The sequence below is a fragment of the Belonocnema kinseyi genome, chromosome 8, assembly GCF_010883055.1.
Source record: "Belonocnema kinseyi isolate 2016_QV_RU_SX_M_011 chromosome 8, B_treatae_v1, whole genome shotgun sequence".
Taxonomy (NCBI): Eukaryota; Metazoa; Arthropoda; class Insecta; order Hymenoptera; family Cynipidae; genus Belonocnema; species Belonocnema kinseyi.
In genome coordinates, this window is record NC_046664.1 from 68,413,420 (window position 1) to 68,428,618 (window position 15,199).

The following is a 15,199-nucleotide window of genomic DNA, read 5'->3' on the forward strand; positions in this document are numbered from 1 at the left end:
GCTAACTTACATAGGGTACAATTATTAAAAATATTTTTTTTTCTCTTTTTTGTTGTTGTTGAAGATTCATAATTTTAGTAGAAAATTGACCTCTTTGGTTTAACATTGAACTTTTTTGTTGAAATTTTATATTTTCGCGTTGTAAATTGAACCATTTCGCATAAAAAATTCATCTTTTTGTATTGGCAATTCAACAATTTGGTAGAAAATTATACTATATTGAAGACAATTCAACTGTTTTTTGGAAGATTCATTTTTTATTGAAAATTATTATTTAAAAAAATAAAACTGCAACTATTCTATCTTTGGTTAAAAATTTATATTTTTTTAGTTTACAAATTCAACTTTAACTTAGGTTAAAATTTATCTATTTTGTTAAAATATTCTTTTTTGAGATAATAGCTAATTTTTATGACCTAAAATTAAACTATTTATTTGAAAATTATTTTTTAAAATAAAAATTCCATATTTCCGGCTAAAAATGAACTGTTTTGTATAGAAAATTCGTGAACGAATCCATTTTAAATTATGCAGGCCCGAGTGACATGTTCAGGATTGGCTTGTCCATGAAATATTTTTTTGAACGTTGAAAATAAAGCTACAATAGAGGTACAATAAGTTTTTTGCAAATTTTACTTTAAAAACCATGCCATTTTTGCAATTTGTAAGATAAGAAGGTTTTTCTCATTCCAGTGTATCGAGTTTTGAGAACTCGTTCAAAATCTACAACAAAATTTAATAAACAGTAAAAAATAGCAATATTATTTTGGAATTTAAAAAAAAAAAACAAAAAAATGTCTCAAAATCCCCAAATTTTTTCCTGGCATTTTTATGTATTATATATTTTTACATAGTCTCCTTACAATGTGAAAGTTTTTCTTGTTTCAGTTTATCTTCTTTCATATATTTAAGAAGTCTAATATTTCAGCGAAAAACACCCGAAAATATAAATTTTCAAAAGAAAAGTTAATTTTGAATCAATTAGTTCAATTATCAACAAAGTTGTACAATTTTCAGTTTAAAAATTGTTATCAATTAGAAATCGAATTGTCAATACAGAAGATTAATCTTCAGCCAAAAAGAAGAATTTTCAAGAAAATAAATAAATTGATAACCAAATAGTAGAATTTTCAACCAAAAGATTACTTTTCTACGAAAAACACGAATGTTGAACAAATGAAATAATTTGTTAATTACATAGTTTGAACAATAGATGTGATGCTAGTTTCTAAAAAAATTTAACCAAATAGTCTAATTTTTAAACTAAAATAGATCGATTTTTAACACAAAATAGTCTAATTAAATTTTTTTTGAGAGAGAATTAATTTGCAATACGAAAACAAATTTTCTAGAAAATAGTTTAATTTTGTACCAAATAGTTGAATTTTATACTAAATTTTTTAATTTTCGAGCTTTAAAAGACGAATTTTCTAAAAAACAGTTTGATTTTTCAACCCGAGAATATGAATTTAAAAAAAAGTGAATTTTCAACCAATCAGTTCAATGTTCAAAAAAATAGTTAAATTTTCAGCTGAAAAACTATATTTATCAAATAATAAAACAGATTTTTTAGCTAAAATTATTAATTTTCGACCAAACAAGTTAAATTTTAAGAAAGTAGTTCAACTTTCAACCAACTAGTGGATTTTTCAACCTAAAAAAATTAATTTTTAACGCAAAATGTGATAGTTGATATTTTAAAGAAAAAATATTTTTATTTAAAATGAAAAACATTTGAATTTAACCAACCAGCGGCGCATCAAGGCTGCTGTAGCCAACAAAACCGACATTTCAACAAAATGCTTGAATCTTCAACTAAAACATATTCATTTTCAACCATTTGAATTTTTAACTAAAAAATTAACAAAAAAATTATGTACTTTAAATTGAAGGAAAATTGTTTATGTTTTAGTAAATGGTTACATTTTTATTTTAGGTTTTAGTTATGGATAGACAATTAATTACTTTTGGTTGAGGATTCAGCTATTTTTTTGAAAATTCGTATTTTTTGGTTGAATTCAACTGTGATCCATTTTAAATTAAAATCTTTTTTGATTGAAATAATAGCAACTATTATATTTTTCGTTGAGAATTCATATATTTTGGTTGAAAATTTAACTACTCGGTTGAAAATTTATGCAATACATTAAATATTCATCTCTTTTAGTAGTAACTTTTTGTTGTTGAAAATGCGTATTTTCGGTTCTAAAATGCAACAATTTAGTGAAAATTTGGTTTCTTCGTTGGTTCCAAATTTGTCTTTTTCATATAAAAATTTATCTTTTTTAGTACAGAAATTTTATTTTTGTTGTTGAAAATTCAACTATTTTCGTAGAAAATTATTCACATTTGGTTGAAGTTTCAACTAATTTCTTGAAAATTCGTCATTTTTGGTTGAATTCAACTAGGTTTGATCTAGAATTAAAATATTTTTTGGTTGAAATAACAGCGACTATTATATTTTTCCTTGAGAATGCATCTATTTTGTTTAAAAATTAATATATTTTGTTAAAAATTCAACTATTTTGGCAGAAAGTTCAACTTGTCGGTTGAAAAAAAAATTTTGATTGAAAATTCATATTTTCGGTTTGAAAATTCAACTCTTTTTTTAGTGTTGTTTCTGGTTTGAAAATTCATCTATTTTGGTACAAAAATTCTGTAGAGGGTTCAGCTATTTTTTTGAAAAATTATATTCTGGTTAAAATTTGAACTATTTTGTTAAATATTCAGTTTCTTGCATGAAGATTCGTAATTTTAAATAAAAATGCATCTCTTTGGTTAAAATTTGTAATATTTTGTTTCAAAATTTACGAAATTTAAATTAGACCAAAATCCAAATTAAAAATCCCATTTAACGTCCAATAATCAAATTGATGCAAAATTCTGTTAAACAAAACAAGAATCCAACGACCAAATTTGGACCACAACGAATAAACGAAAACCAAAAAACCCCTATTGTAATCTGAAAAAAAAATAAAATAAAATTTTCGGAAAAAAATTAAAAAGTTGAAAATTAGTTTTTTTGTTTAAACTTCATCCTGTTGACTTGAAAATTCAACTCTTCTGCTCAAAAGTATGTTTTTTTTTTTTAATTAATTTCTTCTGGTAAAAAAAACATCACTTTTGGTTAAAAATACAACTGTTTGGTTGAAAGATATGACTTAAAAATATTTCATGGTTGGAAATTCAACTCTTTTGTCGTAAATTCATCTTTTTAGTTAAAAATTCAATATTTTTATTTATATTATTTTTTAATGGCCGCTGAAAATAAATTCAATAAAACAAGTAATTCTGGTGTTCCTGCCGAACAATGTGGAAAAACAAAACCCGTTAAAAATCTGATACTGTATGATATTCCGAGTGATATATCAATTACTTTATTAAAATTTTGATCTGAATATACATTGTTGTCACTTCTTAAAATATATACTATTTTTTTTGTTTACTCTCAACTAATGCCTATTTCTTTTAAATTAAGTTTTAGTGAATTATCATCTTAGTTTTTTTTAGTAATGGTAACTAGTTAAGCACTTTATTTCTCTGGATTAAAATGTAGTATGAATGAGATACTTACTCTAAAATCATGGGACTGACGAACGTCATGATATCCTGAATGAGTTTAAGTAATGCGCCGAAAAGAAAAGTGGGTCCAAATGCTTTGCAAAGAGGAGGTAGAATGGATGCTGTTTTCTTCTTGCTTCCAGCGTTAAGATTAACCTGTCCTGATCCTTTCCGGAATGACGCCTTCACAGTTTGCGCACTGGAACAATTGGCTTCTCTTTTAAAATGCAATATAATCAGATCCTAACGGTACGTAAAATCATGAAACCTAAATTTTAATCTTACCTAAAATCAGTCCAAAATAGTCTTGACAGCGAAAAAAAACAAGTTGTTTGTTATAATAGTCTTTCTTGAAAACAATCAACTGACGTTACGTACTACTAGGATTTTTTTGCTCATTTAATTTAAAAGACTGACCTTTTCAGAAGCGGCGGAGCCTTTTTTCTAGGTGGGGGCAGGGACATAGACTTTATAACATTAAATGGCACGATTTGTACATAGTATAATAATATTATACTATGCAATTTTTTATATAAATCATAAATAATAAACAATCAATGAATAGTTAACAGAAAATAATAATGAATACTAAATACAGATATAAAATTCACATGACCAAAGATTTCAACGATTTTTCAAATATTTCAAAAGTATTTTAAATATTTGGCAAAGATTTTGGATAAATGAAAAAAATTTCACAAATACTTCAATGATTTGTATCATTTCACAAATATTTTATATATTTCGCACAGATTTCAGATAGATTTCCAAGAGTGCACAAAAATTTAAATGATTTCCCAAAGATTAAAAAAATTTGATCAATATTTTGCAAAGATTTCGGATAGATTTAAAATATTGCACAAAGACTTCAATTATTTTCACAAGCATTACTGAATATTTGACATATTTTTCAAAGATTTCAGATATTTCGAAGATTTCAACTCTTTCACAAAAATTGTAGAGAGATTTCAAAGAGTGCGCAAGAATTTCCCAAGGATTTCACAAAGATTTCAATAATTTCACAAATATTTCAAAAATATTTTTAATATGTCGCAAAGATTTCTAAAGATTTTAAAACATTTCACAAATTTGTTAATGATTTCCCAAAGATTTCAAATATTTTACGAAGATACCGGTAAGATTTCACAAAGATTTCAGTGATTTTCTGAGGATTTTAAAAATTTCAAATATTTCGTATTCATTTAAAAGATTCCATAAAATTTCAATTATTTCACAAAAATTTTAGAGATTTTTAAGAGTGCGCAAAGATTTCAATAGTATTATCATCAAACGTTTCAAAAATATTTGAAATATTTTGTAAAGATTTCCACAATATTTCAAAGATCCCTCAAAGAATTCACAAAGATTTTAGAGAGATTTCAAAGATTGCACAAATATTCAATGATTTCAAAAAGGTTTCAATTATTTCAGGAATATTACAAAATATTTCCCAAGATATCAGAAAGAATTCACAAAGATTTCAATAACTTTCTAAGGATTTAAAAAAATTCAAAAATTTCGAATAGATTTAAAAGATTTCAATCGTTTCACAAAAAATTTAGAGAGATTTCTAAGAGTGCGCAAAGATTTCAATAATAATAGATTTCAAAGTTTCAATGACTTCCCAAAGATTTCAATTATTTCACAAATATCATCAAATACTTTAAAAATATTTTAAATATTTCGCAAAGATTTCTAAAGATTTTATAAAAATTTCACAAAGATTCAATGATTTCCAAAAGGTTTCAATTATTTCAGGAATATTACAAAATATTTCCCAAGATATCAGAAAGAATTCACAAAGATTTCAATAATTTTCTAAGGATTTGAAAAAATTCAAATATTTCGCAAAGATTTCGGATAGATTTAAAAGATTTCATAAAGATTTCAATAATTTCACGAAAATTTCAGATAGATTTCAAAGGGTGCACGCAGATTTCAATAATTTCACATATATTATCAAATATGTTGCAAAGATATCTCCAATATTTCAATGATATCTCAAGGATTTCACAAAGATTTCAAAGATTTTGCAAAGATTTTAGATAGATTTTAAAGATTCAATGCTTTCCAAAAGATTTCAATTATTTCACAAATATAATCAAATACTTTTTAATATTTTACAAAGATGTCGGAAAGATTTCACAAAGATTTCAATGAGTTTGTAAAGATTTAAAACATTTCAAATATTTCGGATTGATTTAAAAGATTCCATAAAGACTTCAATAATTTCACAAAAATTTTAGAAAGATTTCTAAGAGTGCGCACAAATTTCAGTCCTATAATCAAAGGTTTCAAAAATATTACAAATACTTTGCAAAGGTTTCACCAATATTTCAAAGATTTATGAAAGAATTCAAAAAGATTTTAAATCTTTCGCAAAGATTTTTGAATGATTACAAAGATTGCACAAAAATTCAATGATTTCCAAAAGGTTTAAATTATTTCAGGAACATTACCAAATATTTCAAATATTTTGCAAAGATTTTCAAAGTTATCAGAAAGAATTCACAAAGAATTCAATGATTTTCTACGGAATTTAGATATTTTGCAGATTTCAATTAGTTCACAAAATTTCAGATAGATTTCAAAGAGTGCGCAAAGATTTCCCAGAGATTTCACAAAGATTTCAATAATTTCACAAATATCAAGTATTTACAAATTTTTTTTAATATTTCGCGAAGATTTCTAAAGATTTTATAAAATTTTCACAAATATTTTTATGATTTCCCAAAGATTTTATATATATTTCGAAGATATTCCAAAGATCTCAATAACTTCACAAGTATTACCAAATATTTCAAATATTTTACAAAGATATCGGAAAGATTTTACAAAGATTTCGATAATTTTTTAAGGATTTAAAAAATTTCAAATATTTCAGATTGATTTAAAAGATTCCATAAATATTTCAATAATTTCACAACAATTTTAAAAAGATTTCTAAGAGTGGGCACAAATTTCAATGATATGATCAAAGGTTTCAAAAATATTTCAAATATTTTGCAAAGATTTCACCAAGATTTCAAATATTTCGCAAAGATTTTAAATAGATTTCAAAGATTCAATGATTTCCTAAAGATTTCAATTATTTCACAAATATTGTCAAATATTTCAGAAAGATTACAATGATTTCTCAAAGAATTCAAATATTTCGCAACGATTTCAGATAGATAAAAAGAATTCACAAATACTTCGATTATTTTACAAAGATTCGGGTAGATTTTTGAAAAAATGCAACCGATTCAATGAGTTCAACTATTGATTTCAGAGGGGGGGCAAATCAATAATTTTCCCTTTGGTTGATTTCTAAGGGTGGGTGAAGGGGGACAATGCCCCATGTGTCCCCTAGGGCTCCGCCGCTTTTTAACCTTTTATGAATTTAAAAAAAAAAATTTTTACCATCCATGCAAATCTGTGTTTTAATTTCAGGAGACAAAATAAGCGACTTACTTTTCTGCTTTTTTCAGTTTTTTCCAGTATTTGTCGAAACGCGGAACAATTTCATGAGCCATGTCCTCAGGATTCATTGACCAAAGATCATTCGTCTCCAGAGGCTTCTTGAAGCCTTTCCACGCCAGGGAATCGAACCAAGCAAAGAAAAGTCGCGAGGGAAAAGATGAATTTTGTTCTGGACATGGTCTTTCAGTCTGTAAAATTTACACGATTATTAAAAATAACAAAAGAGTGAAATTTATATGTATATAATTTTTGAAAAATAGCTACTAACCGGAGCATACTCAGAAACTTTTGGTGCGGCGTCCACGCGAAAGTTGAGCAGAAATAAAAGAACAACTACTGGGTAGTAAATCATGTACGATACAAATTCATATGTCACTTCCGTCTAGAACAAACCAATAACCATAAAGACATGTGCAAATATTTCCCAGACATGATTACTTTTTGTGAGATGAGCACTAAGCAAGCAGTAGAATCATAAATGCAATTAGAGATAATTTCCAGGAACTAGTTTTACACTTTCCTGGTCTCTGATCTAAGGAGCCATTCATAAATTACGTAACAGATGTTTTTTTTCAGGGTAGGGTAAATTTGTACTGTTACGTAATATTTTCAACAAATCAATCCTATAGAGAATCCATGTAATCCAAATTATAAAGTATAACGTTCAATTTCACAGGGTGGCCGTTCTAATAAAGAAAAAAGTCCCGGTCATTTCCCGGTTCGCAAACATTTTTCACGGCCGATGAAATTAAATAAATCAAACTATATTCTAAACATTTTTCCATTTAAAGTAATAAAAAATAAATTTAAACATTCAAAGTGGAAAACTTGAATTTCAAACTTTTAAAATTGAAGTTTTAAAATTCCAAAATTGTGTATTCAAATGCTCAAAAATGTACACGTACCAAATGAAAGGTACTAACACTTTTCTAATAAATAATGTTAAATGAAATGCAAATAAACTCCAAAATTTAGATCTTTTATAAATATAGAGTTCAAAGATTCAGAGTAAGTTCCAAAAATATAAATCCACGTTAACATTTTCAATTGTCTCAATTAAAGAATCAAGCCATGAACTTTTAAAAATTTTAAAATTATATTATTTTAAGTAATTTGAAGCTAGACACATTAAAAATTGAAAACTAATTTTTTTAACTTAACAGTTCTTAAATTAGAAGTTAAATTATTTTTATTTTAAATAGTCATCCATTTATTTTATCATTTTATCATTTATTTTAAATAGTCATAATAGGCATCCTTTAAAAGCTTTAAAATTTTATTTCAGAATCTTGAGAAATATAGAAGTGGTTACAAATTTTTCCAAATTCAAAATAATTTTTTAATTTTTCTTTTTCGGAACTTTTAAATATATTACAAAATGCAAATTTATTTGCAAAATGCACAGTTATATGCAGATTTATTTCAAAATGCAAATTTATAAATAATTAATTTTAATTTATAAATAACAATAGAACACTTATTATTTGTAAAAATATTAGAGTAATTTTAAGGGATATTTAGAAGTTTTAAAAAGATTCGAATAAATTTAGAACATGAAATAATTTCAAATGCTTACAGCCGAATTTAAAAGAAAATGTAGTTTTTTTATATATTTCAAACAAAAAATTTAGAATTTTTTTTAAGAATTGTGAAAGACTTCAAAAGAATAAAAAATTTTATTAAGATTGTTAGGAAAATTGAAAATGATTTTTCACTTTGAAAAATTATGGAAGATTTTAAGGATTTTTTTTATTTGCAGGATTTTCAAAAATTGTAGGAAAATTTCTATTAATTTTAAATTTTATTTAGAAGTTCTGAAAAAAATGTTAACTTGTTAAATTGCTTAAAATAATTTCAAGTTTTTAATTAATTTTGAATCTTTTCGAAACTTCTAAATATCTCACAATTTCACTTATAGATTAAATACTTTTTAAATAGAACAATTAAAATTGTAACGTTAAGGGTTTAAAAATTCTTCGAAAATCTAAAGAAAGAAAATCTAAAGCTTTCTATGTAAAAAAATACAATTCAAAATTGTTTTCTTTTAAATATTTGGTTTCAATTTACTTGTCTTAATTGAACAGTGGAATATTGATAAATATGAAATACTTATTCTTTTTATACATTAAGAAATTTCAAATTAAATGGGTTAAAAATTAAATAATTCACATTCAAACAATATTTAAATTTAATAAAAACTTTTAATTATGACTATATTATTATGGGTTTATTTTTAAGTTGAAAATAGTAAAATGCACGTTTACATTTTTTAATGGCTAAACAAATTAATAGAAATAATATATGCTTAAAAATTAAAAATGGAAAATTTTACAAGTGAAAGATTTTCGAATTAGGCATTCTAAACTAAATTATATAATAATTTATAACAATTACAATTTAACAAATTAATTAAAAATCGTTTGAAATCCAAGTTGGATAAAATTTTTAACCTACAAATTTTGTAAAATTCCCGATAAAAAAATAAATTCACTGTCATTTCTCGGTTTTCCCTGGTCTCATAAAATTCCAGATATTCAATACCGATATAATTAGACTTGTATTTTCATTTTTTTTCTATCGTTATGTAGAAAAATATCCACAAAACAAAGTATTCTTTAACATTTTTGAAATTATTATTAAAAACAAAATTATAAAACATTTTTTACAAGGCTTTGCATTAATAGTAAATACTAAGTATTAGAAAATAAATAAATTAATATTCATAAATTAAGGTAAACATTGAAATAACTACATTTGCTTTCATAAGATTTTACTTAAATTTTAATCAGTTTTCAGTAATCTGCATACAGATTACTTCTACTTAAATGTAAGATTTTATTACAGTAGGAATTAGAATCTATGGAATAAATTTATAAGTTAATTTGGATTTTATATCATAATAAGATATTCTTAAATGACATACACTCAGAAAAAAAGATCCTTTGATGCAAAGAAATGGGTTTTTGTTCCAAATAAAACCAATTTTTTAAATTTGAAATGATCTTTACTTTAAAATTAGTTTTGGTTAAATTAAAAAAATCATGTTAAAGAAACGGTTTCTTTAATTTCAAAAAAATATTTTTCTGAGACGTTCTGGAATTCTGAGCCTTTTTGGATGTTTTAAATTTTTGACACTGGTCCATTTTGAGGATACAGTTGAATTTGTTTAATTATTAATTTTGATTGTTTAAACTCATTATATTTCGAGAATCTGTTTGAACTGGTTCTATCTTGAATATTTGCAATTAAAGATTCTTCCATTCTGAACCTTTGTTTGGCCAACCGGGTACCCGTCGACGTATCTTTTTTTGAATAATTTTTTTCCTACAAAAAAAAATCGCTAAAACCTCCTGAATCCCCACAATTTGGCCAATTTTCTATTAAAATGTGCACTCAAAATGTATTTTTATTTTTTTCAACTAACAAAATTTCTTATTAGAAAAAAGTACACGTATAGTCCAACCGGGTACCCAGGTACCCGCATATAAAAATAATGGAATTTATGTAATTTATCACGAAATTGAAATCTTTTCATAAAAACAGGAGTAAATGAGGTTTAAAAAATATTTGATACTAAATGATATTCATTTTAATTGTTCATTTATCAAATAAAATGAATACAATAATCATGATCTCGATACCTCTTCTATCTTTTCGCATTCTACATTAAATGCGGAAATTCAAACTACTGTCCGTTATTTTATAATCACGAATAATGAAAAATAAATAAACAGCTTATAAAAGACGATGAAAAAAATATGCAACCCAAAAACACGCGAAAATATCTACCTTCTTTCTGTTTACTTTTTCAACTCAACACAGCTGAACTTCACAAAACGAAGAAATCTACAAATTCGTAGATGGATACCCGGTTAGCCAATAGCGTAAATTTGTTTGGTTGGTTACACAAGGTTTAATGCTCATTACTTAGGAAGATGTAATATTACATGCTTTTTTAAATTTGAGTGATTTTGAGGATCCAAAGTCAAGAATTTTGAATTCCAAATTTTTCAAATTGAAAAAAATTGAAACAAATCATAAAGTTTAAGAATTTTTCATTGTAAAACTTAAAACTTGTATAATTTTTTATTGTAAATTTTCAAAATGAAAAATTTAAGGTTTTATACATTTTGAAGAGTTATAATGAAAAAGTCGTGCATTTTGAAAATGATTTAATTTAGAAGATTTTTATTTTAGAGGTATGTTTAAAATGTTTTACTTTTCAAATTTTCAATTTTTAATATTTACAAATGAAGATTCTTGAATATTAAAGATGTATGTATAAATAAAAATCCTTAAATTTTAAAAATTTTGCAGGTCGAAATTCAAAAATTTTCAAACATAAATCATAAGAATTACATAATTTTTAATTTTGAAACTTAAAACTCCTATAATTTTTAACGGTAAATTTTCAAAATTAAAAATTTACAATATCGTGCATTTTGAAAATAAAGAATTGAAAATGATAGAATTTTGAAGATTGGCAATGGAAAATTCTTCAATTTTAAATATTTGCAAATTGAAGTTTTTATTTATTTTGTAAGATGTATAATTAAAGAAATTTAACATGTAAATCATCAGAATTACAGAATTTTAAATTATAAAACTTAAAACTGGCATAATTTTTAATCATAAATTATAAAAGTTAAAAATCCTTCAACTTTAAAGATTTACAGTTCAAATTTCTAAATTTTCGTAGAGCTACAATTGAAAAGTCTATCATTTTGAAAATAGTAGAATTTAAAATTATTCAATTTTAAAGTTTATATTTCAAAAGTATGCAATTTTGAACGTTTTTCATAGTTCAATTTTATTGTTTTCACGAGCTAAAATTTTTATATTATTAATCTCAAAAACCAAATAATGATCGAATTGCCATGCATGTTGTGACAAACCAGTATTTTGATTGCCTAATTCACAATCCCGTTTGTGTTCATAAATACGAGTTTTTAATCTCCTACCCGCCTCAACAATATAAATCTTATTGCAACATTTACAATTTATCATATAAACTATATCAGATAAGTTTTCTTTGTTTTCTTTGTCTTTATTTTAAACAAAGAAAACTTATTTAGTGTGTGGTTGTTTGTAAAATACACATTAATGTTATAAGAAATTTTACAGTGTGGATAAACTAATATAACATTAATGTGTATTTTACAAACAACCACACACTAAATAAGTTTTCTTTGTTTAGAAATAAAGTCAAATAAAGACAAAGAAAACAAAGAAAACTTATCTGATATAGTTTATATGATAAATTATAAATGTTGCAATAAGATTTATATTGATGAGGCGGATAGGAGATTAAAAACTCGTATTTATGAACACAACCGGGATTGTGAATTAGGCAATCAAAATACTGGTTTGTCACAACATGCATGGCAATTCGATCATTATTTGGTTTTTGAGATTAATAATATAAAAATTTTAGCTCGTGAAAACAATAACCAACAAAGAAAAATATTAGAGTCTATTTTCATAAATAAATTTATTAAAAATTCTATCAATTTGAAAACTGAAACATTAAATGTAAATAAAATTTATCAGACTATTTTATAAAAAATTATTCATATATAAATTATTCTTAAAATTAAAAAACAAAAATTAATTACAATTATTTATTATATTGTTTTAAAATTTTCAAATTTCACTTTACTTTGGCGCACTTTTCATTAATTTCTCCATTTTCAAATCGGCCTTTCTTGATTACTCATGTAAAATTGACTTTATTTCTAATGTATTCGTTAGTCCATGTTTGTCCTTCCAAACAAAAAGTATATGTTGTCGTAAAATTTGTTTTTAAAATGTAGTAAATATAACATAATTTGGAGCCTATTTAAATTTTGAGGCTTCAAATTTGTTTTTAAATAAAAATAGAAATAACGATATAGATTTAAAAGATAATTTACAATTTTAGAACAATGCAAGTTTATGCAAGCACATTTTTCACCGGCAATCGGTTATTTTGAACCAGCCCTGTGCATCTCTCCATATTTCAGATTATAACTTGACCCCGCAACTGCCCTATGTTGATTAGTCTCTAATATCTCCAGCACGGCGCTAGTTGTCCCATCACTCTCTGTTTTTACATAGAAAGCAATGGGACTAAATCACTTTTTTAATTTTTTAGTAAACAAAATGTTATTTCCATGCAGAAAAATCTTGAAATTAAAACAATGTTACTCATTTAACATTTCAAAATACTTTTACAATTATTTTCTATGAATACTAATGACAAAATATGATTTATATGGTCGTACAATAATCCTGGCAAAGTGGAATATATCTTGGATTTGAATTTGAATAAAAAGTAAAATATAATTCTTTAAGTTTATTGTAAAAAAAAATTAACAATATTGTTAATGAAATTAAAAAAAAAACGGAGATAAAATTTGAATAGTACTAAGTTTAAACTTACCATGTGAATACTCTCGCTTATGAATATATAATGGATATAATGTATTTCTAATTCAATTGCACTAATTTAAATTTGAAACCATTTTATTTAATAATCAGTGAAAAATAAAAAAATAAATTTCTTTAATTGCTCCTTTTTATCATTATATCCTTTTAAGTCTTTAAAACAAAGATGTTAAAACATTAATTACATTTACATCTTGGACGTTTTATAAAATTATAATTTATATTTGTTTCTCTGAAAAATAGTTTTTTTTCAACAAGTTGAATTATTGAATAAACTATTTTTAATTTGCTTTACATATTTTTATGCTATATGTTCATGAATAAAAATTTAATTCAATTTCAATTACATTTTTCTCATTGTATTCAATAGTGTAAGTACTCGCTAAACCCTCAAATATTAAGTTTTAACTTGTATACTATTAAAACTTTTTTCACAAGACTATTTATATATTTTATTGATATAAATATTATTTACTGAGTTTTCAGATATAAAAAGGAATATATTTAACTTTTTATTCAAATTAAAATCTAATATTCCACTTTACCAAATTTATTGGGTGACGTTTTAATTAATGTTTTCCATTAGCATTTATATACATCGTTTGGAAAATTGTTTTGAAATATAAAATGTGTAACATTCTTTTCATTTCAATATCTTTTTTACGAAAATAAAATTTTATTTATTAAAAAATTTAAAAAAGTGGTCTGCTCCCATCGCTCACAATGAAAAAACAGGGAGTGATGGGAGAACTAGCGCCGCGTTGAAGATATTAGAAACTAACCAACTCAGGACACTAAGGGATCGCCATTTTGTTTTCAGATGCACAGGGCTGTTTTGAACTTAAATCATTAGGTATAAAAGAAAACTTACAATCTTAAACAATTTTTTGTTATGTTTTGTTAGCGCTTTTCGTCTACAATTGCTACTGTTGATAAAAAAATCATTGGATTTCAAAGAATATTTAAAAAAATTATTTTAATAAAAAAACATTTGATTTCAAAAATTAAACATAGAATTTTGATAATCAATTTGATAATTGATAATATGAAATAAAAATGTTTAAATACGTAAGACAAAAAACTAATTACGCGATTATTTTGTTTTTTAGTGCGATGAAAATTTACCTTGTGAGCGGACGATCGTATTAAACTTCTATATCGTACGCATCCAACAATTGCGTGTAAAAACCAAAACAGGAAAAGTAATCCTGAAGTACGCATGCCAAACTTTTTGTTATATACAAGAAGTACAGCTGCCAAAGCCTGAAAGAATATTTATAAATATGTAGAGTATTAGAGAATATCTTTTAAACTGAGAATATTTGTTTGGTAGTGAAGATGATAACAAATATTTTACTCACATAACTAACTATGTTTATACACGGTGTGTAAAAATCTACATCATAGACTTTTTTGTAAGTACTAAAATAAATTGCAAATGCTAAGTCGACTATGGCAAGTACAATTAGGGCTAGAGTAAGTAAAATTTTCGATATAAATAGCCATGTGTAAGGGATATTTTTTCTTTTGCTCTTCAGAAGGTAGTAAAGTTCTAGGGAAGAAAAACTCCATAGGAAGATACATGGTATCCATACTAAAACTGTTTTTTGAAAACAGTCCGTCACATCAGGATCTTCTGTGTACCATGTCAAATTCGCATCCTGCAAATAGATCATATTTTTATAATTAAATCATTATCATAAGAAATTCTTAATAATAAAATAAAACATCTTTATATTAAATAAAATAC

The 15,199-nt window shown here is 24.6% G+C and overlaps 1 protein-coding gene across 5 annotated transcripts in view; it reads right to left on the minus strand.

The window, feature by feature from the left end:
• The window catches only part of LOC117177695 (multidrug resistance-associated protein 1), a 94,101-nt gene that overhangs the window by 68,703 nt on the left and 10,199 nt on the right, over positions 1-15,199 (minus strand). For all 5 annotated transcript variants that reach the window (XM_033368553.1, XM_033368554.1, XM_033368551.1 and 2 more), the window contains 5 exons: positions 14,811-15,110; positions 14,575-14,712; positions 7,292-7,405; positions 7,015-7,211; positions 3,575-3,760 (listed from right to left, as the gene is read on the minus strand). In XM_033368553.1, coding sequence (XP_033224444.1) covers positions 3,575-3,760; positions 7,015-7,211; positions 7,292-7,405; positions 14,575-14,712; positions 14,811-15,110 — 935 coding nt within the window. The remainder of the gene's footprint in view (positions 1-3,574; positions 3,761-7,014; positions 7,212-7,291; positions 7,406-14,574; positions 14,713-14,810; positions 15,111-15,199) is intronic.